The sequence below is a fragment of the Oratosquilla oratoria genome, chromosome 36 (genome assembly GCF_046742065.1).
Source record: "Oratosquilla oratoria isolate Oo_2021 chromosome 36, ASM4674206v1, whole genome shotgun sequence".
In the NCBI taxonomy this organism is placed as follows: Eukaryota; Metazoa; Arthropoda; class Malacostraca; order Stomatopoda; family Squillidae; genus Oratosquilla; species Oratosquilla oratoria.
The window spans coordinates 4,224,792-4,246,454 of NC_134812.1; the positions used below are offsets into that span (position 1 = coordinate 4,224,792).

A 21,663-nucleotide genomic window follows, 5' to 3' on the forward strand; every position below is an offset into this window, starting at 1 on the left:
ATCACAAAGGCTGCATCGTTCTCCGATGGGATAGAACGGTAACCCTGCAGTGGAGTATTAAGTCTTGACTCACATTTATCCAAACGGAAAGTCAAACACGTCATAACTCACGGCCGTGAGAAAATCCGGCGATTCTCAAGGATGGAACTCACGGATCTCACGGGAAATTACGTACTCATGACATATATTCCACACATCTTTCCTAGGGAACTTCCAGGCGGTTCCTAAAGAGGTCCCGACCCCCAGTTTGGAAACTAATGATCAAAAGGACACGTCTTTCATTGGCTAGAAGTTCTTCTAGGATGAATAAAATCGCCTGACGGCAGGAAGAACAGAATTGATAAATGTAGCAAATCTATCACAGTTAGACAACTTTATGGATGGGGATGACGGGTGGAAATAGACATGGAACTGCCTAGTGTAGGCCTTATGGTCTCAAACAGTCTTCTTCATTCTTATGTTTATATGTTATAAGTGTAGGGAGGCGAAGTTATATTGACCGAGAAAGTGATGTTCATAAGAGTGGAGGAGACTGCAAGAGACCATAAGGCCTACACTAGGCAGTTCCATGTCCATGAGCGACCATCATCCCCATCCATAAAGTTATCTAACCATCTCTCAAAACAATCGATAGTTTCGGCGCTCACTATATGGTTACTACTAAGTATTTCAGCGGCTTTGGCCCATCGTTTTTCGCTCATATTTCCGAAATAATCATTCACATCAGCATGGTATATTAGCACAGCCTAATTCACACCCGGCCATAATTTTTGACGTTATAGTGTATTCACAAGTGTATTTAATTACGGTGTTTACTCTTGATATTGTGTGTCGTAGCCGACACCCGTGAAGTAAATCGAACAAGTGAAGTTGGGATACACGAGGTAGTTTGTGATGACGTCACGACTTCACCTGTTCGATTTACTTCACGGGTGTCGGCTATGACACACTTAATATCAAGAGTATACACCGTAATTAAATACACTTGTAAATGCACTCTAACGTAAAAAATTATGGCTGGGTGTGAATTAGGCTGTGCTAATATATCATACTGATGTGAATGGTTATTTCGGAAATATGAGCGAAAAACGATGGGTCAAAGCCGCTGAAATACTTAGTAAGTCTATTCCATTCGTTGACCAACCTATTAGTAAACTAGTTCTTACTTACACACGATATTCAGTCTACCTATACCGGGTCATGTACACTGTGACACAAAATCTTTGGCTCCATTAATTTTTGGCGTCAGGTTCAAATTATAATAAAAATATTTTTCGCGATTTTCCCATTTTAATCGTAAAAGTAGAAACAAAAATTGACACAATGGAGTACCATTTACCATGATACCAGTAGATAAACTCAAGTGTCATGATAGTGGATGTCATTCAATTTCAACGAGGTTGCACTTGGTACCCGAGTTATGGGATTGTGTTAATGATGCTATCCTCGACAAGAATAAGAGGTGAAAGTATTCTAAAAAAAATTGTACCAAAAATCCCTTATACACACTGTGAAAAATATTGCAATGAAACAATGTGTGTGTGTGTGTGTGTGTTTGTGTGTGTGTGTGTGTGTGTGTGTGTGTGTGTGTGTGTGTGTGTGTGTGTGTGTGTGTGTGTGTGAGAGAGAGAGAGAGAGAGAGAGAGAGAGAGAGAGAGAGAGAGAGAGATTCTCACCATGGTCCTGGACTACGTGTTGGACTCGTGATCGACAACTATTACCCTCCCAAATGAGATATCAGAGCTCATATATGCCAGATCGATCGGTAATTATGTGACCTTAAACACACACACACACACACACAAACTCCTTGCCCATGAGAGTTGGAGTGCCGGCTCGCATTACAGAGATGCTGAAATATTACAGCCCTGGGCGGGAATCGAACTCGTGTATGACTGTGTGTGTGTGTGTGTGTGTGTGTGTGTGTGTGTGTGTGTGTGTGTGTGTGTGTGTGTGTGTGTGTGTGTGTGTGTGTGTGTTTGAAGGGATGGCGCTTACATCTGCAACACGAATTATAATTAACCAAATGATCTTTATGCAGGGAAGACAGTTGCACACAACACTTGTATTCATAACCAACATTCTAAAATAGTCTGTTCGATATTCTTTTTACTATTCTGTCCGGCTTTCCCTTGGAGGCCTTGTGTGCAATAAAATCGCTTGGCGACAGCCAGGATGATTAAGCAATCCATCATGTCTAATGTTGTGGTGATAGATGAGCTCTCCCCCCTCTCTCTCTCTCTCTCTCTCTCTCTCTCTCTCTCTCTCTCTCTCTCTCTCTCTCTCTCTCTCTCTCTCTCTCTCTCTCTCTCTCTCTCTCTCTCTCTCCAAGCTAAAATAATATATTAAATGACATTTTCTCCTAGCTGTAGTTAGAAAGCTCTGTGATACGATCTCTGTAATGAAGGCTTAAGGTTACTGTATTATATATATATATATATATATATATATATATAATTTTTTTTTTTTTTTTTTTTTTTTTTTTTTTTTTTTTAGGGGGCTCATTGACACACTGGCAATATCTGACACTGAGGACACAAAAAACCCAACCCAGTGTGTATTGGAACTAAAACAAATAGTTTGTCTTCTGTTAGTATTGTGTGAATGCATCTTCTTTATTCTATGAGAACCAATGTACGTAGGAATGGATTGAATACCTAATAAGGAAAGGTCTCGTTCCATAGGTTAGATTTTTTTTTTTTTTTTTTTTTTTTTTTTTTTTTTGTAAGTTGGTGGCCAAGTCTAAGCGTGGTGCATAAAGAACATAGAATATAGTTAGAGTTAGAACATAGTTAGAATATAGTTAACCAAACTCCTAACCGCTATATCCTCCTCCCCCCCCCCTTCTCACCCAGGCCCCCCTTTTTCTAATCTCAAAACGTCAATTGGCCTCTTTATGGACCGAATGGTCTCTTCCAGTATGTCCGTTGGAGACAAGTGGAATTTTGTCCGAGGACAGTAGACCAACTCTTTCCACTAAATAGTCAATTTCGGACATCAATTCTCTTGTCTATAGGGAGAAGAAAAGACTCCAGATAGGAAGTTCCATCCCATTTCTCTTCCCCCCCCCCCACCTCTCCTCTCTTTTAATTCTCATATCCTCCTCCTCTTCCCCCTCCTCCTCTTCCTCCTCCTCCTCTTCCTCCACCTTTCCGTTTTCCCTTCCCCTCCCCTTTCTTTCCCTCTCCCTTCCCTCTCTTCTTTCCTTTCCTCTCTCCTTTCTCCCTTTCCCCTACTCTTCACCCCTCGTCTCTCCATTACCCTCCCCCTACCTCCCCTTTCCCTCCTCCCCTCCTCTTCCCCTCCCCTTCCCTTGTCCCTCCCTCCTCTCCTTTCTCTCTCCCTCCCCCTGTATTTTCCCTTTCCCTCCTCCTCCCCTCTCCCTCACACTTCCCCTCCACACCCTCTTCCTCCTCCTCTTCCTCCTCCTCCCTCCATAATATTCCCTCCCTCTCGTTACTCCCCCTCCTTCATCCTCTCTCATGTTCACTCCTTCCTCCTCCTCCTCCTCCTCCTCCTCCTCCTCCTCCTCCTCCTTCCATAGAATTCCCTCCACCTCCTCACCATCCTCCACCGTCCTCCCTGATAGTTCCCCCTCCTTCCTTCCTACCACTCTCTTCCTATATGCCCTACTCCCCCTCCCAACCACGTTCACGAGGTTTCTTGCCAATATTTTGCCCGTCCGTTGTTTTCGTTTTTTTCATTTTTATAATTCCAATTATATTTCTTCGTCTTCTTCTCCGATAACCTTCCTATTGCCCTCTTCCTCCTATTCTTCCTCCTCCTCCTCTTCGTCCTCCCTCTCCTCCTCCTCCTCCTCCTCCTACATCTGAAATGTAGTATTAGCAGTATAACAAACAAAATATTTCTTTTCATTTGTCACACTGGAATTCAAAACTGTTTTACGTCACGGCCAGCCAGCCTCTTCTCCACCACCGCCACCGCCACTTTCCAGGCTTCCACAGCGAAGTCTGTTTTCTTCGGCTGTCCCTGCAGCTCTCCTGCTGAATGGTGCAGTCCTGACGTCACACCTTTGATATGATGACGCGGCGATGACGTCATGTCGACTAGCGCGCGCGCGCGCGGGAGGGAGGCTGGACAAGGAACCTGGTTTGTGCAAAGACACTGAGCATTTGTCTCTCTAATGTGGTGCTAAGAAGAGAGCAGAGATAGAGAGAAAGAGAGGAAGGGGGAGAGGGGTGTGTGAGAGGGAGAGAGAGAGAGAGAGGGAGGGAGAGGATGGGAGCCGAGTTTATTACCTCCCAGCATGGGCTCGGTGCTCTCTCTTTCTCTCTCTCTCCCTCCCTCCCTCTCCTCCTCCTCTCCCTCCACCATTTTCTCCCACCTTTCTCCTGCCTTATTCGCACTGTTTTCCGCTACATTCTCCACATCCTCCTCCTCCTCCTCCTCTTCCTCCTCCTCCTCCTCTTCCACCTCCGCCTCCTCTTCCTTCTCCTCTTACTCATCCTCATCCTCCTCTCCTCCTCGTCCTCTCACATGGAATGGTTCAATTTGACCCTAACGTGCACACACACACACACGCACACACACATACACACACACACACACACACACACACACACACACACACACACACACACACACACACACACACACACATACATACACACACACTCACACACACACACATACACACACATACATACAATATATATATATATATATATATATATATATATATATATATATGTATATACATATATACATATACACACATATACATACACATCATGCACACACACACACACACACACACACACACACACACACACACACACACACACACACACACACATACACATAAACATACATGCACACACACACACATACACACTCACACACACACGCACGCACGCACGCATACGCTCCCAAGCGAGGCACGTACGCACGCACGCACGCACACACGGTCGCTCTCCCACATACAAACTTGACTCTGAAACACGATTGCCACAGTCCCGAAGCGACCTTCGTCACACGAGGAACTGATCCCGGCCTCCCCCTCCGACCCACACGTGTCCTTAGTTCCGCCACCACGGATATCGTTCTTCTTCCTTTTTTTTCTGTTTTCGAGTCGTTTACCGAAGTGCCTATTTTGAGTGTCTTGTTCTGAGAAAAACTAAGAAACACCGCCATTTTCTCCTTTTTTTTTTACCATCGTGAGTCGTCGACGAATGCGTGCGTGCGTGCGTGCGTGTGTGTTTATGTGTCCTAAGAAGATAGAAATACAGTGAGGAAAGGCTACGACAGTCTACGGCGAATCCTAGAGTTCTAGAAGAGAGGAAGACGCATGAAGATAACCAACATAGTTGACTGACTTCCTGACTGACTGACCGACTGAAACAGGCTCGCCACTGAAGTTTAATGTCTTTGTTAGTGATCAAGTGAGCATAACTTGAGCCTACCAAAAAGCATCAGTTCGCTGTCAACAAGGACCAAAAGGTCGCCAGGAGCTCCTAGCCAAAGATCCTCCTCAGTCTTCATTGAAAACAACTCGACACTCAAGCGTTACATTTGAGGTTGAGCTCCGAGGACATTCAGTAACAGCCTCCCCTCCCTCCCTCCCTCCCTCCCACCCTCCTCTCCCCACTCCCTCACTCCCTCACTCCCTCTGGCTGTAGCCACTGACCCCAGCTACGACGACCACGACCTCTTCCACTACCTGACGAAGGTCAGGCCGAAGAACACAGCAACGAAGTCGTTATCTGACGGAGACCAAGCCGGAGGAGCCACGAGCCACCCAACAACACCGCAAACATGCAGATCATCAATCCAAACAGTAAGTGACATGTTGTATATGTACATATATATGTATTGGGGGAAAATTCACAATAAGTATTCTTTTGTGTAGTTAGAACCTGATGTATGACATCTTTGGTTACTACTGAAGACAAGAAAAAGTGATGATTACCAGTAAAAGAAGTGTTGAAAATATCCAAATCGCCAATACATACGAGAAGGTCCCAATTCTCCCTTGTTACAGTGACGTCTCCGTGTTTTATTTTATTTTATCTTATTTTATTTAAGGTGGTAAGGGGGACAGGCAGGCTCGGGACAAAATAGGGTTTCAGTCTATTTCCTTAAATTAATAAAATCGTCTTGTGTGTGTGTGTGTGTGTGTGTGTGTGTATGTATTTATATATACATGTATGTATATTGCTATGGCTGACGAAAATCTGTTGACACCAACCAGAAGAGAATCTATAAATTACGTTATCATCGCATTGAAATGCTTCACAAAGCACCCAACCCCAAGAGTCCTCTCCCCCTTCCATACCTGAAGGCCCTTTACCCATCTACTCCACATGCCGCCAGGCGATTTTATTCAGCCGCACGTGACCCTCTTCAGCACAGCGAAGGGAGTAATTAGGTCGTTATGGGATGAGTATAATTGGGTCGTTAAGGGGCGCATGTAACGTGAGCAGTAAGCGGCGCGTAGACACCCTTTCCTCTTCTTCGTAGCCGCCACGGTGACCTACTTCGGCAATTTCATTCACTCCGTGGCCGGACGGTCGTCAGACGATTTGATTGGCTGACGGAGACGTGACGTCATCATAGCCAAGAGACCTAATGGATCTTAAGTTTCATATGAAGAATCGGCATCCCAGACTTCAACAGGGTGACAATTCTTCATGTGGGGTATCCTAGAGTGACAATTCTTCATGTGGGGTATCCTCGAGTGACAATTCTTCATGTGGGCCATCCTGGGTTTACGATTCATCGGTTGTATAAGTTGATGACAATAAACATAACCCTCATTCAACATAACATAACCTAACCTAATCTTTGTACAACTGTTGATATTCGGCGTACTGGTGTGACAATTCTTCATGTGTGCCATCCCGGGTATTACGATTCTTTGGTTGTATAAGTTGATGACAATAAGCATGACCCTCATTCAACCTAACCTAATCTAACCTAACACACCTAACCTAACCTAACCTAACCTAATCTAACCTAACCCACCTAACCTAACCTAACCTAACCTAATCTAACCTAACCTAACCTAACCCAATCTAACCTAACCTAACACACCTAACCTAATCTTTATTCCACTGTTGATATTCGGTGTACTGGGGTGGCAATTCTTCAGGTGGGATCTCATGGGGTGACGATTCTTCATGTGGGCGTTCTGGGGTGACAGTTATGTGACTTAAGATTTGTATTACTACGTTCCCCTTAGTAGTAATCCCTTAGTTATACACCAGACTTAGTAACCCCTCGATTCCATTAACCCTTAGTAGTAACCCCATACTCCCACGCCCCATTAGTATTAAGTCCTTGACTGTATATCACCCTTAGTAATGATCCTTGATTCTACACCAGTCTTAATAGTAAGGTCTTTGTTTCCACGCTCGCCTTAGGAATTAAGCCCATGTCCCCACGTCTCCCTTTGTAGTAAACCAAGGCCTCTGTTCGTCCTTAGTAGTAAGCCTCCGTCCAACAAAGCCTCCTTTAGGTCGTTGTCACACTGTCCGGCGCCGCCGTAGCGGCTTATTGTTGGCGCCAACAAAGCCTCTCTTATGAGTCATAAGACTCGAAAGGTTATGATAATATTTTAACCAAGGGGGAGATGATGGTCATCGTCATCATATCAAGTTCTGGCTCCTGTGATTTTATTAAACTAAATTGAACTTGACCATCATGTGGCCGCATACGGCGCCGCCGCATAGTGTGACAACGCCATTAGTAGCCCTTGAGAGTTCCCCTTTGTTCCCACGCACCCCTTAGTCGTAAACCTTTGTTATCATTCCCCTTTGGAAGTAAGCCCTTGCTTCCACTACCCCTTAGTAGTAAGCCTTTGTTATCATTCCCCTTTGGAAGTAAGCCTTTGCCTCCACTACTCCTTAGTAGTAAGCCTTTGTTATCATTCCCCTTTGGAAGTAAGTCCTTGCCTCCACTATCCCTTAGTAGTAAGCCTTTGTTATCATTCCCCTTTGGAAGTAAGCCCTTGCCTCCACTACCCCTTTGTAGAAAGCCTTTGTTATGATTCCCCTTTGGAACTAAGTTTTCGCCTCCACTACCCCTTAGTAGTAAGTCTTTGTTATCATTCCCCTTTGGAAGTAAGCCCTTGCCTCCACTACCCCTTTGTAGAAAGCCTTTGTTATCATTCCCCTTTGGAACTAAGTTCTCGCCTCCAGTACCCCTTAGTAGTAAGCCTTTGTTATCGTTCCCCTTTGGAAGTAAGCCCTTGCCTCCACTACCCCTTAGTAGTAAGCCTTTGTTATCATTCCCCCTCTGAAATTAAGCCCTTGCCTCCACTACCCCTTAGTAGTAAGCCTTTGTTATCATTCCCCCTCTGGAACTAAGCCCTTGTCTCCAGTACCCCTTAGTAGTAAGCCTTTGTTATCATTACCCCTTTGGAACTGAGCCCTTGCCTCCACTACCCCTTAGTCGTAAGCCTTTGTTATCATTCCCCTTTGGAAGTAAGCCCTTGCCTCCAATACCCCTTAGTAGCAAGCCCTTGATTATACACCAGCCTTTGTAGTAAGGCCGTACCACCACGCTCCCTTGATAGAAGCCCTTATTTTCGTGACCCCTTAGTACCCCTTAGTATCCACTCCCCCTTAGTAGTTAGCCCTTTGTTAGTAATTCTCCCTTCTCCTTAGGCCGCAATATTTCTTCCACCGAAACGACTAAATAAATCATGAAATAATTAAAGCAAGAAGGCAGAGAAATATGTGATTCTTCTTGTGTTATATTGTCTTATTCAATATATATTTAGAGACGTTTATCATTGAATTATTTTTCTCTTTCTGTCCTCGGCCGGGTCTCCCCCCCCCCTTGGGCATTCTCACGCTCCCTCCTCCACCTCTCCCTACTAAGGGGGAAGAAGGGGAGAGGGGCTTCCCCCTTCCCCCCCAAAGGACAAGAACCACTATTATCCCCCTCCCCCCCCTTTTTTTTTGGGGGGGGCCTGGTCGTTTTATTCAGATGAATAAAACGTCGACGCACGTCTTTTGACGTCGACAGAAATTAATAAAATCGTCTGGCGGCAACCTGGTTCGTTCGTTAACGGGGACGACTGCGGTGCAATATTATCCACAAGGATAGAAGCGGTAGTAAATTACATTCCATAGTTGCAATAGTATAATGTGATAAAAGAATAGATAACTGAATAACTAGGAAAATAAATAAAATAGGAATGATAGTGATGATAATGATAATAATAATAATAATAATAATAATAATGATAATAATAATAATAATAATAATAATAATAATAATAATAATAATAATAATAATAATGATAAAAATGTGAGGAGGATGTTGACGGGTTTTTCGGCAGGGACCTGAACCTCTCCGATGTCCGTCTCGCAGGTCCCCGTCGTTGGTTCCAGAAGGTATGTTAATAATAGCGAAAGGGAATTGTATAGAAAAATAATGATGGACTACAATGTCATAGATAGAATAATAACATAATTAATCTCGTGTCAATCAGTGAAAGCCGCCTTTGACCTTCTTCAAGTCATTGATTCTGGCTAAAAGCAATTTGTTTGTTTTGTTATTATTTGTCTGTTTGTTTATTATTATTTCCTTGATTATCATTTATCGTTATCTGTCAATTTATTATTATTTACTATTCACCTGTTTGTTATTTAATTTTACCTATTTATTTATTTACATATTTTATTTATTGTTATTTATATCAACATTTTTATGTTTGTTTATTATATATATATATTATATATATATATATATATATATATATATATATATATATTTTTTCATCCGACCTAGTTATGGACCAAAAGGTCTCCTGTCGGCATGCTCCTCCTTTGTAATCCTTTGAAATGTTATCCACCTGAGGAAGCGGTCCCCTTTCAAGTAAGAGTCCTCAACCCCTCAACTGAATAGAATTGTCATTTTCCAAAAGGAACAGAAAATTGTAAACTACGCAATGATGTTGAAAGGGATTTATCTGTTCATCATGGAAACTCTAAGAAAACTACGCCCACATTCTTTCACCGAGCCCTGTGATTGGCTGCCACGATAACAACCTAGACGAAGAACGGTCAGTTTAGCTTACCTTGACAAATATCCTGTTTCAATGTCCTTGAATTGGTGGATCTGGCAATGCAGGAGCACTGTCAGTGTGTTGGCACTGCCAGTGTATTGGCACTGTCAGTGTATCGGCAATGTCAGTATATTGGCACTGTCAGTGTATTGGCATTGTCAATGTATTTGCACTGTCAATGTGTTGGAACTGTCAGTGTATTGGCACTGTCAATGTATTGGCACTGTCAGTGTGTTGGAACTGTCAGTGTATTGGCGCTGTCAGTGTATTGGCACTGTCAATGTATTGACACTGTCAGTGTATTGGCACTGTCAGTGTATTGACACTGTCAGTGTATTGGTACTGTCACTGTATTGTTACTGTCAGTGTATTGGCACTGTCACGTTATTGATACTGTGGCTGGATTGGCACTGTCAGCAGATTGATACTAGATTGGCATTCATCCTAGATTGGCAATGACATTAAATAGTCCCTTAAAGAAACGCCCTTGATATGTAATGTGTCATTGCAATAAAAAGCGTCTCTATCCTTGAAGGAACAGTAGAAATGAAGATGGAATGATTGAGTGATGAAAGGGTGACTTAAAGAGGATAGAAGAGGTTGAAAGTGGTCAGCTGCGTGCCTCTGGTCCGTAGGGGGGGTGCACTAAAGTCCCCTAAACCGTTGACTGTATAAGATTAATGTTGTCATTACGCCTTGACGTGTAAGAAAATGTTCAGTATTTACTGCCTAAGTTTAATCACTTCTCAACTATAATGGCGCACTTTATATATTTTGCTCTGGTCAACAACAGACAATCTTATTAAACTAACAACAGACAATCTTATTAAACTAACAACAGACAATCTTATTAAACTAAAGGCGATACACACTGATAGAGGGGTCAAGTTTATCTTTAATGTGACAAAGTCTAAAGTTTTTAACCTGGATGTCGTCAGACGATTTTATTCAACTTAAAAGATGCTGAGAGGTTATGCGGAAGATGGGTTCTTTTGTGTCTTTGCTTCCCAGTTGGATTAAATCACTTGGCGACTGCCAGAATAAAATTTCTAAAGTAGAACACGGGTACAGACTAATTACTCTGACCATATGAGTTGATAGATCATGACATTTGTCTTCCGAAACTCGACAACCAATCAGAAACTCGCGCGCATTGACGTGGGCGGGACCTATCAAACATTCCCGAGGGAAATGCATTGATTATGTTGTATTTCACTGATTTTATTTAGTCGTGTCCGTCACTTTGTTGAAAGGGTTATTGTAAAGCTACAGTTGAGTGTCTGGACCTGAAAGTGTTATTACATTTGTTGTTGTTGTTGTTATTGGTCTTGTTTTTGTTTCAGTTGTTGTTGTTGTTGGTCTTGTTTTTGTTTTTGTTTTTTACCAACTCGGAACAGTCACATCGAGTTTCTCCAGAACCAGGGTATGGATGGAGAAATGTTGCATATGTGGGAGTAGGGTGAGGGAGGGAGGGAGTTAGGGGGGGGGGCTCCGACAGCTTGGGAGAAGGTATGAAGCGACAGTAATTGCAGGAAACACAAAATTGGCCTCCCTTACGACGGGGCGTCTCCACATCACCACTAATTACCTAAACAACGTCAAGATTCATCTCCACATCATCATTTCCTCGAGACCGAGTTTCCACCTCCTCCTCCACCTCTTCTCCCCCTCGAGTCTGAGACCTTGCATTTCTTTCTTGAAGCTATGGATCATCTCCTCTTCCTTGAGGTTGAACTGTCACTTCCTCCTCCTCCTCCTCCTCCTCCTCCTCCTTCTTATCGAGTCTGAGGCCCTCCACTTCCTCTTGGAACTTAAGGATCACCTCTTTCTGGAGGTCGAGATTTAATTTCCTCAAGTCTGAGGTGTACTACCATCACCTCCTCGTCTTCCTCAATACTAAAGTCTGCCACCTCCTCCTTGGGGTGAAGATCGACCTCCTCTTTCTGGAGGCCGAGCTGTCATCTCTTACTTGAGTCCGAGTTTCACTACCTCCTCCTTGAAGCTTTCGTAAATAAGGATTCAATATATTCCCATGTTAATTTGTATTTTCTGTCAAAATTGCATCAATACAACAACAATGAAAGATTCATTTGCATGAATCTTATATATCGTGGGTCAGGTTCAGGTTTCCGCATTGGTGCACATTATTTGATTGGTGAAAGGTAATTAAGTTAGGTTAGGTTAAGTTAGGTTGGATTGCAAATATTGATAGAATACTTAAGATAATTTACATAAACATACATACATACATACATATACCAAGGCTCTTTCCCCCTTCCAAGGGAGGTAGCCACAAAGGGAAAGGCATAAAAACACTCCCACCCATTTCATCCCTAAATACACTCCACACCCCTCCCACCCTCCCCCATCTGAGCACCTCCTGGATGACGGGTCATCCCTGAACCCTGCCCACCGCCCTGGGTCAGAAGCAGTGTCGCAAGACACAGTACATCCACAGCAAGGCCGCTTCATTTAATCGGCGACCCCCCCTCTCCGTCCCCCTTTGCATATAAGGAGAGGACGGGGAGAAATCCCTTCGGGCTGCGTCAAAATTTACTCGCACATACTACCCCACCCCCCACCCCCCCGCCCATTCCTCCTCATGCAGTCACAACATCATCCATATACAACCATTCTCCACTCACCTCTGTCTTCCGTCCTCTCCCTTCCTTCCTCAACAGACATTCCCCTCTTCCCCAAAGCCCCCTTCACCCCATCCATCCACCTCATCCTAGGACATCCCCTCATGTTCACTCCCTCCACATCTGCCTTCCATACCTCTTTTACTAGTCTTTCTTCACTCATTCTTTCCATGTGTCCAAACCATCCTAATATTCTTTCATCAACCCTCTCTCCCAAATCCTTTTTCACCCCTGTTCTCCTCACCTCCTCATTTCTCACTCTATCTAGCCTAGTAACCCCCACCATACTTCTCAGACATAATTATTACATAAAAATTAAAATTAAATTTACATAAACATACTAAGAATAAAGTGATCCTTCGTATTTCTTTAAAAATCATTTATATGAAAATATTTTAATGAATGAATAGTTAAACAGATAGATGAATAAGTAAATACCTAAACAAAGAGATTAGATAACCATAAACAAATTAATAAATAGATAAGTAAATAAATCAATAGATAAAAAAATAAACAGAAAATATATGTCTTATATTGGAGACTCCCTGTACAGTTTGTTAAATGGCTTCTGATTGGCTGGAATTATCCCCTAGTGACGTAGACAAACCTGAGGAGCGCACGCAGGGTAATGGAGAAATCAGTGCTGGGAATAACGCTGAAAGACAGGAAGAGGGCAAACTAGCTAAGAGAACAGACTGAAGTGCAGAGGTAATATAAGAGCAAGGGTGAATTAGGACAGGAAATGTAGCCAGATAGAAGGATGGTGGAAAGAGCAAGTGCTCTACTGACTGGGCTCCGCGGGATGGTAAGCATGGTAAAGGAGGCGACCAGGCAGAAGGCGGAGAGATAAAATGTAAGAGTTTGCAGGAGAGATGTGATGGTTAGCGTAGTCAGGCGAATCATGGAGGAGGTCTGGGGGAGGCCTTTGTTCAGCAAATGGACTACGAATTCCAGGGAACCCTACGTGATATATCCCTATGGTTCTTGAGAAGAATACTGATCACTTTCGACTCCTACGATGTCCCTCCGCTCTGCCTCTGCTCTCGTCCTATCTTCCTCCGTTGACCACCTCAATGACTTACCTCTTCAAAGGCGCCATTGTCTCTAAAGACAGAAGCGCTGATGAAATGTAGGATGGAGATCCTCTCCCGAAGGAGGAAGACGAGGAGGAGGTCACTGTGACGGACGGGTCAGTCCTCACGAGGAAGGTGTCCTCCCTTCGATCTTGTTCTCACGATCTCTGCTTCTCTCACACGGGATCTTCATCTGCACCTTCCTATCTGCAAACCTCCTCCTCCTCCTCTTCCTTCTCCTCCTCCTCCTCCTACTCTACTCTTCCTCTTCCTTTTCCTCGTCCTCTTCCTCTCACTCCTCCTCCTCCTCCTCCTCCTCCTACTCTTCCTCTTCCTCTTCCTTTTCCTCGTCCTCTTCCTCTTACTCCTCCTCGTCCTCTTTGTCTCTCTTCCCCTCCTCCTCGTTGTGTTTCTTCTCCTCCTCTTCCTCTCTAATTTCTGCTCGATACCCCTACACTCTCTTTTCTCTTGCTTCGCCGCTCCTCCGCTTCCCTCCTCCATCCACTCCCTCCATTTCCCAGTCCGGAACTCCTCCCCCCTCTTCCCCCCCTCTCCCTCCCTCCCCCCGCCCCCCTCATACTTCTTTGGCACAAGCTTATTTAGTCTTCGATTCTTCCTCCTTGTGCTCTTCTTCTTCAACTTTCTTCCTCTCCTCCTCATCATTTTATTCCTTCTCCTCCTCCTGCTCGTCCTCCTCTTCCTTCTTCCCTTCTTCCCCCTCCTCCTCCCCTTCCTCCTCCTCCTCCCCTTCCTCCTCCTCCTCCCCTTCCTCCTCCTCCTCCTCTTCCTTTCACTGCCACAGTCGATCTCGCGGTTGCTGTATGTATGTGCAGTATGTCAACCCATTCTCTTCCTCCTCCTCCTCCTCCTCTTCCTCCTCCTCTTCCTCCTCCTCTTCACCCCTCCACTCCCTCCAGCTCACAGTGAGCCCTCCATGTCCCTTCTTTTGTTCCTCCTCTCCCTCCTCCTCCTCCTCCTCCTCCCCCTCCTACTCTTCTTACTTCTCTCGAACAGCCTTCCTCTTCTCGTCCTTCCCTACTCCCCATTCCTCCCTCTCCCTCCTTCCTCCTCCTCTTCTTCACTCCTCCGCTCCCTCCAGTTCACATTGAAACCTCCATGTCCCCTCTTTTGTTCCTCCTCTTCTTGATCATCTTTCCTCTCCTCGTCCTCTTCTCCACATTCTCCTCCAACTCACCCTTCTCCACCTCCTCCTCCTCCTTTTTCTCCTCTTCCCATTACTCCTGCCCCTCAACCTTCTCTTAATACTCCCCTTCTCCTCCTCCTCCCCTCACCCTTTCTCCTCCTCCTCCTCCTCCTCCTCCTCCTCCTCCTCCTCCTCCTCTTCATTCTCCTCCTCCTTCTTCTCCCCTTCCCCTTTCTCTTCGTCCTCAACCTTCTTCTCCTACTTCTTCTCCTTCTCTTTCTTCTCCCTCCACCCTTCCTCCTTCCACTCACCCTACTCCTCCTCCTCCTCCTCCTCCTCGTCTCTCTTCGCCTGTTTCCGCTCTGTTTAAGCTTTGGCTCCTAAGGTCTTACAGCACCGTCGACCCTCCTCCTCCTCCTCCTCCTCCTCCTCCTCCTCCTCCTCCTCTTTCTTCTCCTCCGTTTCCTCTTTCTCCTCCTTTTCCTTCAATGACTACTTTTCCTCCTCCTCCTCTTCCCCCTCCTCCTCCTCCTCCTCCTCCTCCTCCTCCTCCTCCTCCTCTTCTTCCTCCTCCTCCTCCCCCTCCCCTCCCCTCCTCTTCCTAGTCCTTTACGCCCTTCTCCTCTTCCTCTTCCTCCTATTCCCTCTCCGTCTCCTCTTTCCTCTGTTAGTGCTTCACCACCTCCTCCTTCTCCTCCTCTTACGTCTTCTCTTTCTCCCCCTAGTCCCTCACCATCTCTTCCTTCTCCTCCAATTTCTCCTCTACCTATTCCTTGTCCTTCTCTCCCTCCTCGTTCTCACTCTTGTCTTCTCCATAATGTTGCTTCATATCACCTTAATCATCATCATCATCATCATCATCATCATCATCATCATCATCATCATCATCATCATCATCATCATCATCATCATCATCATCATCATCATCATCATCATCATCATCATAGTCATCATCATCATCATCGTCAGCTACAAAAGATGATTTTTTTTTTTTACTCTTAATCTTCTTTCCTCCCTCTTCCTGTTACCCTCCCTCGTCTTGTTATTGTTCTTTTTATTCTACATCTTCTCTCTCTTCTCCTTCTTCTTCTTTTCCTTCGCCTTCTTCTCTTTCTTCTTCTTCTTCGCCTTCTTCTCTTTCTTCTTCTTCTTCTTCTTCTTCTTCTTCTTCTTCTTTGTCTTTTTCATCTTCTTGTTCTTGTTCTTCTTCCTCTTCTTCTTCTACTTCTTCTCTTTGTTCTTCTTCTTCCTCCTCATCTTCTTCTTTGTCTTTTTCTTCATCTTGTCCTTCTTCTTCTTGTTCTTTTTCTTCTTCTTTTTCTTTGTCTTCTTTTTCTTCTTTATGTCCTTCTTCTTCTTCCTCTTCTTCTTCTTCTTCTTCTTCTTCTTCTTCTTATTCTTCTTCTTCTTCTTCTTCTTGTCCCTCTTCTTCTTGTCCTTCTTCTTCTTGTCCTTCTTCTTCTTCTTCTTCTTCTTCTTCTTCTTCTTCTTCTTCTTCTTCTTCTTCTTCTTCTTCTTCTTCTTCTTCACCTTTTTCTTCTTCTTCCTCTTCTTCTTCTTCTTCTGCTTCTTCTCCTTCTTCTCCTCTTTCTTCTCCTCCTTCTTCTCCTCCTTCCTCTACCTATTGTTCTTTATCTTTCCCTTCTTTTCTTCTTCTCCTCTTCTTCCTCATTTCCCTTTTCTGTTTCGTTTTTTAATTATTTTTCTTTTGTTTTCTCTCCATTCCCCCCATTTTCTCAAGAGCACCCTCTCTCTTTGTTCTCTCCTCCCTCTGGTACTTATCTCCCCTTCTCTCTCCTCCTTCCTCGTACTCCTCTCCACACCCACTTCTCGCCTCTTCTTTCTTCCCCTCTCTTCCCATCTCTTCCCCTCCTTTCTTTTCTTCTCTTTTTTCTCTTTTCCTTCCAATATTTCTCTTTTGTCTCCTCTCTCTCTTGTATTACTATTCTTTTTTCTCTTCTATCCTCTTCCTTCTCTCCTCTTCTTTCTTCCCCTCTCTTCCCCTCTCTTCCCCTCCTTTCTTTTCTTCTCTTTTTCTCTTTTCCTTCCAATATTTTCTCTTTTGTCTCCTCTCTTTCTGTCTTGTATTCTTATTCTTTTTTCTTTTCTTATCCTCTTCTTTCTCTCCTCTTCTTTCTTCCCTTCCTCTTCTTTCATCTTCCTTTGTCTTTTTCCTTCCCCTTCTCTCTTCCTCCTTTCTTCTTCCTCTCTCTTCTCTGTCCTTCCTTTTCCCCTCTTTCCTCTCCTCTCTTCCCTCTCTTCTCCTCCTCCTCTCTCTCTTATCTATACAATTCCACCTCTCTTTCCTTCCCTTTCTTTCATTTACTTTTTTCTTTTTCTTTTTTCTTCTCCTTCTCTCTTCCTCCTTTCTTCTTTCTCTCTCTTCTATTTCCTTCCATTTCCCCTCTTTCCTTTCCTCTCTTCCCTCTTCCCTCTCTCTCTTCCTCCTCCTCTCTTATCTACCCTACTCCACCTCACTTTCCTTCCCTTCCTTTTCCAAATTTCCTCTCTTCTTACCTTCCTCTCTTCCTCCCCTCTTCTTCCCTCCCCCGCACCTCTTCCCTCTCCTCCTCTCATTCCAGTGTCTATTGCACCCTTCCCAGGATCGTTCCCAATGTCAGTCTTCTTCCATGGGAGGGTGTGGGGGGGAGGGGGGAGGAGGGGGGGAGGGAAGAGATCCGGGAGGAGGTGTTGGTAGTGAGCCAATTAAGGTAAAAGCCGCGCTAACAACAACGGCTGCCACCGATCTCGACCGCTACCGCCGCCCCTGACAACACCACGGAGAGGAGGCAGGCGTCCGCAGCCTCGACGCTGATGTCGCAGTCGTGTGTTGGAAGAGAGAGAAAAAAATCACATTCTCTCTCTCTCTCTCTCACTCTCACTCTCTATTCGTCTCTCCCACTCTCTATTCGTCTCTCCCACTCTCTCGCTCTCGCTCTATCGCTATCTCACTCTCTCTCTCTCTCTCTCTCGCTCTGTCTCTCTATTTCTCTCCCTCTCTCTCTCCCTAACTCTCTATATCACTCTCTCTATCTATCTATCTATCTCTCACTCTCTCACTCTCTTCCTCTACATATCTCTCTCTCTCTCTCTCTCTCTCTCTCTCTCTCTCTCTCTCTCTCTCTCTCTCTCTCTCTCTCTCTCTCTCTCTCTCTCTCTCTGCGTGTGTGTGTGTCTCTCCCACGGCTCTTCTTTTCCTGGCTTTCTTTCCATGTTCCCCTCCCTCTTTCCCTCCTTCTCTCTCTGCCTTATTCCCTCCTTCCCTCCCTCCCTCCTTCTCTCCTTCATTGTCTTTCTTCTTCACTCCTTCCCCTTTCTCCAACATTCGCTCAACCACACCGCCACTGCCACCATCACCATCTCCACCACCATGACAACCACTCCCACCACCACCAAAAACGCCGCAGCCACCAATCACATTAATCCATACAGAAAGCCTCTGTTGTCATTATGACCTCTTTCTCTCTCTCTCTCTCTCTCTCTCTCTCTCTCTCTCTCTCTCTCTCTCTCTCTCTCTCTCTCTCTCTCTCTTTCTCTCTCTTTCTCTCTCTTTCTCTCTCTCTCTCTCTCTCTCTCTCTCTCTCTCTCTCTCTCTCTCTCTCTCTCTCTCTCTCTCTCTCTCTCTCTCTCTCTCTCTCTCTCTCTCTCTCTCTCTCTCTCTCTTTCCCCACCACTGTTGGCGAAACTCGCCAACCCTCCCCCATCACCAAGCGTGACCTCATCTGCTCTTTTCCTCTTTTTCTCTCTCCTCCACTTCCTCTTCCTCTTCTTCCTTCTGTTCTTGTTTTATTGTTCTCTCTTCTTCACCTCTTCCTCCTCCTCTTCTTCTTCCTTCTGTTACTCTTTTATTTTTCTCTCCTTCACCTCTTTCTCTTACTCTTTATCTTTATTCTCTTCTTCCTCGTCCTCTTGTTCCTGTTTTATGTTTTTTGTTTGTTTGTTTTTTCTTTTTCCTTTTTCCTCTTCTTCATGTTCGTCTTTTGGTCCGTTGTCTTCCTCTCTTTCCTACTCTTCCTCTTCTTGTTCTTTCTCTTCCTCTTCCATTTCTTCCTGTTTTTCTTCTTCTTTTTCCTCTTCTTCCTCCGCTCCCTCTTCCTCCTCTCTCTCTTTCTCTTCTTCCTCTTCCTCTTCTTCCTGTTCTTCCTCCGATCCCTCTTCCTCCTCGCTCTCTTCCTCCTCCACTTCCTCCTGTTCTTCCTCTGCTCTTTCTTCCTCTTTTTCTTATCTTTCTTCCTCCTCCTCCTCTTCCTTCTCACTCTCTTCTTCACACTCCTTTACCTCATCCTCTGTTCTGACTCGTTTTACCTCTCCTCGTCCTCGTCCTCCTCTTTTTCCTCTTCCTCGTCTTACTTCGTGTCTTCCTCTTACTCTCTAACGTCTCCCTTTTACCCTTATCCTCTTACCTCCCCTCCTCATCCCCCTCCTCCTCTTCTTTCCTCCTCCTTCTCCTACTCCTCCTCTTCGACCTTCTCCTCCTATTTTCTTCTCCTCTTCCTCCTCTATCACCCTCCTACTCCTCCTATTCCTTCTCCTCCTCCTTTCCTCCTCTTACCTTCTCTTCTTCATCCTCTACCCCCCTCCTACTTCTCCTCTCCTCCTTCTCTTCTCTTTCCCTCCTCCTCCTCCATCCCCTTCCTACTCTTTCTCCTCTTCCATCTCCCTCCTCCTCCTCCTCTTCCTCTTCTTCCTTTCTATACCTCCTTTCTGGTGCCCTCCTCCTTCTCCTCCTCCTCCTGAAATCTCTCCTTTATCTCTTCTTCGACGACTCCGCCTCTCCGAAGGCGCCATATCGCCCCCAATTATTATAGAAGCGCTGGGCTTTATCATTATCGCCCCTCCTCCTTCTCCTCTCTTTCTCCTCTCCTCTCCTCTTTTTTTTTTGCTTCCTTTTTATCTTTCCTCCTCCTGCTCCTCTCTTTCTCCTCTCCTCTTTTTTATTTGCTTCTTTTTATTTTTCCTCCTTCTCCTCCTCTCTTTCTCCTCTCCTCTTTTTTCTCTTAATTTTCCTCCACCTGCTCCTCTCTTTCTCCTCTCCTCTCTTTTCTCTTACTTTTCCTCATCCTGCTCTCTTTCTCCTCTTTTTTTTATTCTTCCTCTTATTTTTCCTCCTCCTGGTCCTACTCCTCCTCCTCCTCCTCCTATTCCTCCTGCTCCTCTTCCTCTTACTCGTCCTTCTCCTCCTCTTCTCTCTTTTCATCTTACTCTTCCTCCTTCTACTCTTACTCTACTCCTCTTACTCCTCCTTCTACTCCTTTTCCTACTCCTCCTCCTCCTCCTCCTATTCCTCCTGCTCCTCTTCTTCTTACTCGTCCTTCTCCTCCTCTTCTCTTTTTTCATCTTACTCTTCCTCCTTCTACTCTTACTCTACTCCTCTTCTTCCTCCTTCTACTCCTCCTCTTACTCGTCCTTCTCCTCCCCCTCTTCCTCCTTCTCCTCTTCCTCCTCCTCTTCTTCCTCCTCCTCCTCTTACTCCTCCTCCTCTTCTCTCTTTTCATCTTACTCTTCCTCCTTCTACTCTTACTCTACTCCTCTTACTCCTCCTACCCTTCCCTTTCCTCTTCCTCGTACTTCTCCTCCTCCCCATCCTCTTCTCTTCTTTTTTCCCTTATACTCACCCCTTCCTCCTCTTCCTCCTCTTATTCTTCCTCTTCCTCGTATTTATCCTCCTCTCCCTCCTCATCTCTTCTTTTCTCCCTTCTACTGTTCTCCTTCCTCCTCCTCCTTCCTCCTCCTCTTCCCCATTCCCCTCATCCTTTCATTATCCCTTATCCCAACCATCTGGCCTCAGCCCCCCCCCTCCCTACACTTCCCATGGGGGGAGGAAGGGGGGGATGAGGGGGAGGGGAGGGAGGGGGAGGGGGGAGGTTATTCACCTCCTCATCGTTATCGCTCCGTGTTATATCTTTCCGTCTTCGTCGTCGTCTTTTAATCACTTCTCCCCCCGTTTTCTTTTGTCCTCGCTGGCTCTCCATCGTCGCCTCTAGAGTAATCTAATTCTTCGTGGACATATTTCCATATACATTCTTCATCAGTCAAATTATATATGTGTGAAAATAACTTCGTAAGTATATACGTGCGTGCATAAGTACAAGCGCGCATATATGTATGATATATATATATGTATGTATGTATATATATATATATATATATATATATATATATATGTGTGTGTGTGTGTGTGTGTGTGTGTGTGTGTGTGTGTGTGTGTATATATATATATATATATATATATATATATATATATTTTTTTTTTTTTTTTTTTTTTTTTTTTTTTTTTTAAGACAGTATGCCAAGCTGTGGAAAGAGGATAAAGAAGACACGGCTCGTGGTCTGAGTGTATTCCTAACCGGTTTCGCCTTAATCTTAAGGAGGAGCAAGGGAAAGATAAGAAACTGAATAAGATGGTCAGAAATGGAGAGAAAGAAGGCAGACGTGTGTCTAGATACAAAGTTATCTGAGACAGTTAAAAAAAAGAAATCCAGTATTAGGTGAATATCACACGAAGGAGCTTGTTCGAAAGAACGATGGTGCAGAAAGAGGAAGTTGGGGCAGTAGATTCTTTGAATCGAGTTTAAAAGAAAGGGAACAAGAAGCAGAGTTGAGAACATTAGAAGTGGAAGACATCCAAGAACATAACATTCTTTGAACTGAGTGTAAAAGAAAGGGAACAAGAAGCAGAGTTGAGAACATTGAAAGTGGAAGGCATCCAAGAGCAGTAGATTCTTTTAACTGAATTTAAAAGAAAGGGAACAAGAGGCAGAGCTGAGA

General features: G+C 44.6%; 1 protein-coding gene across 1 annotated transcript in view; it reads left to right on the forward strand.

The window, feature by feature from the left end:
* The first annotated feature begins 4,995 nt into the window (after positions 1-4,995).
* LOC143018874 (ras-related protein Rap-1-like) overlaps positions 4,996-21,663 on the forward strand; it is a 147,503-nt gene continuing 130,835 nt past the window's right edge. Inside the window, exon 1 of the mRNA XM_076174423.1 lies at positions 4,996-5,797. Coding sequence (XP_076030538.1) covers positions 5,776-5,797 — 22 coding nt within the window. The 5' untranslated portion in view covers positions 4,996-5,775. The remainder of the gene's footprint in view (positions 5,798-21,663) is intronic.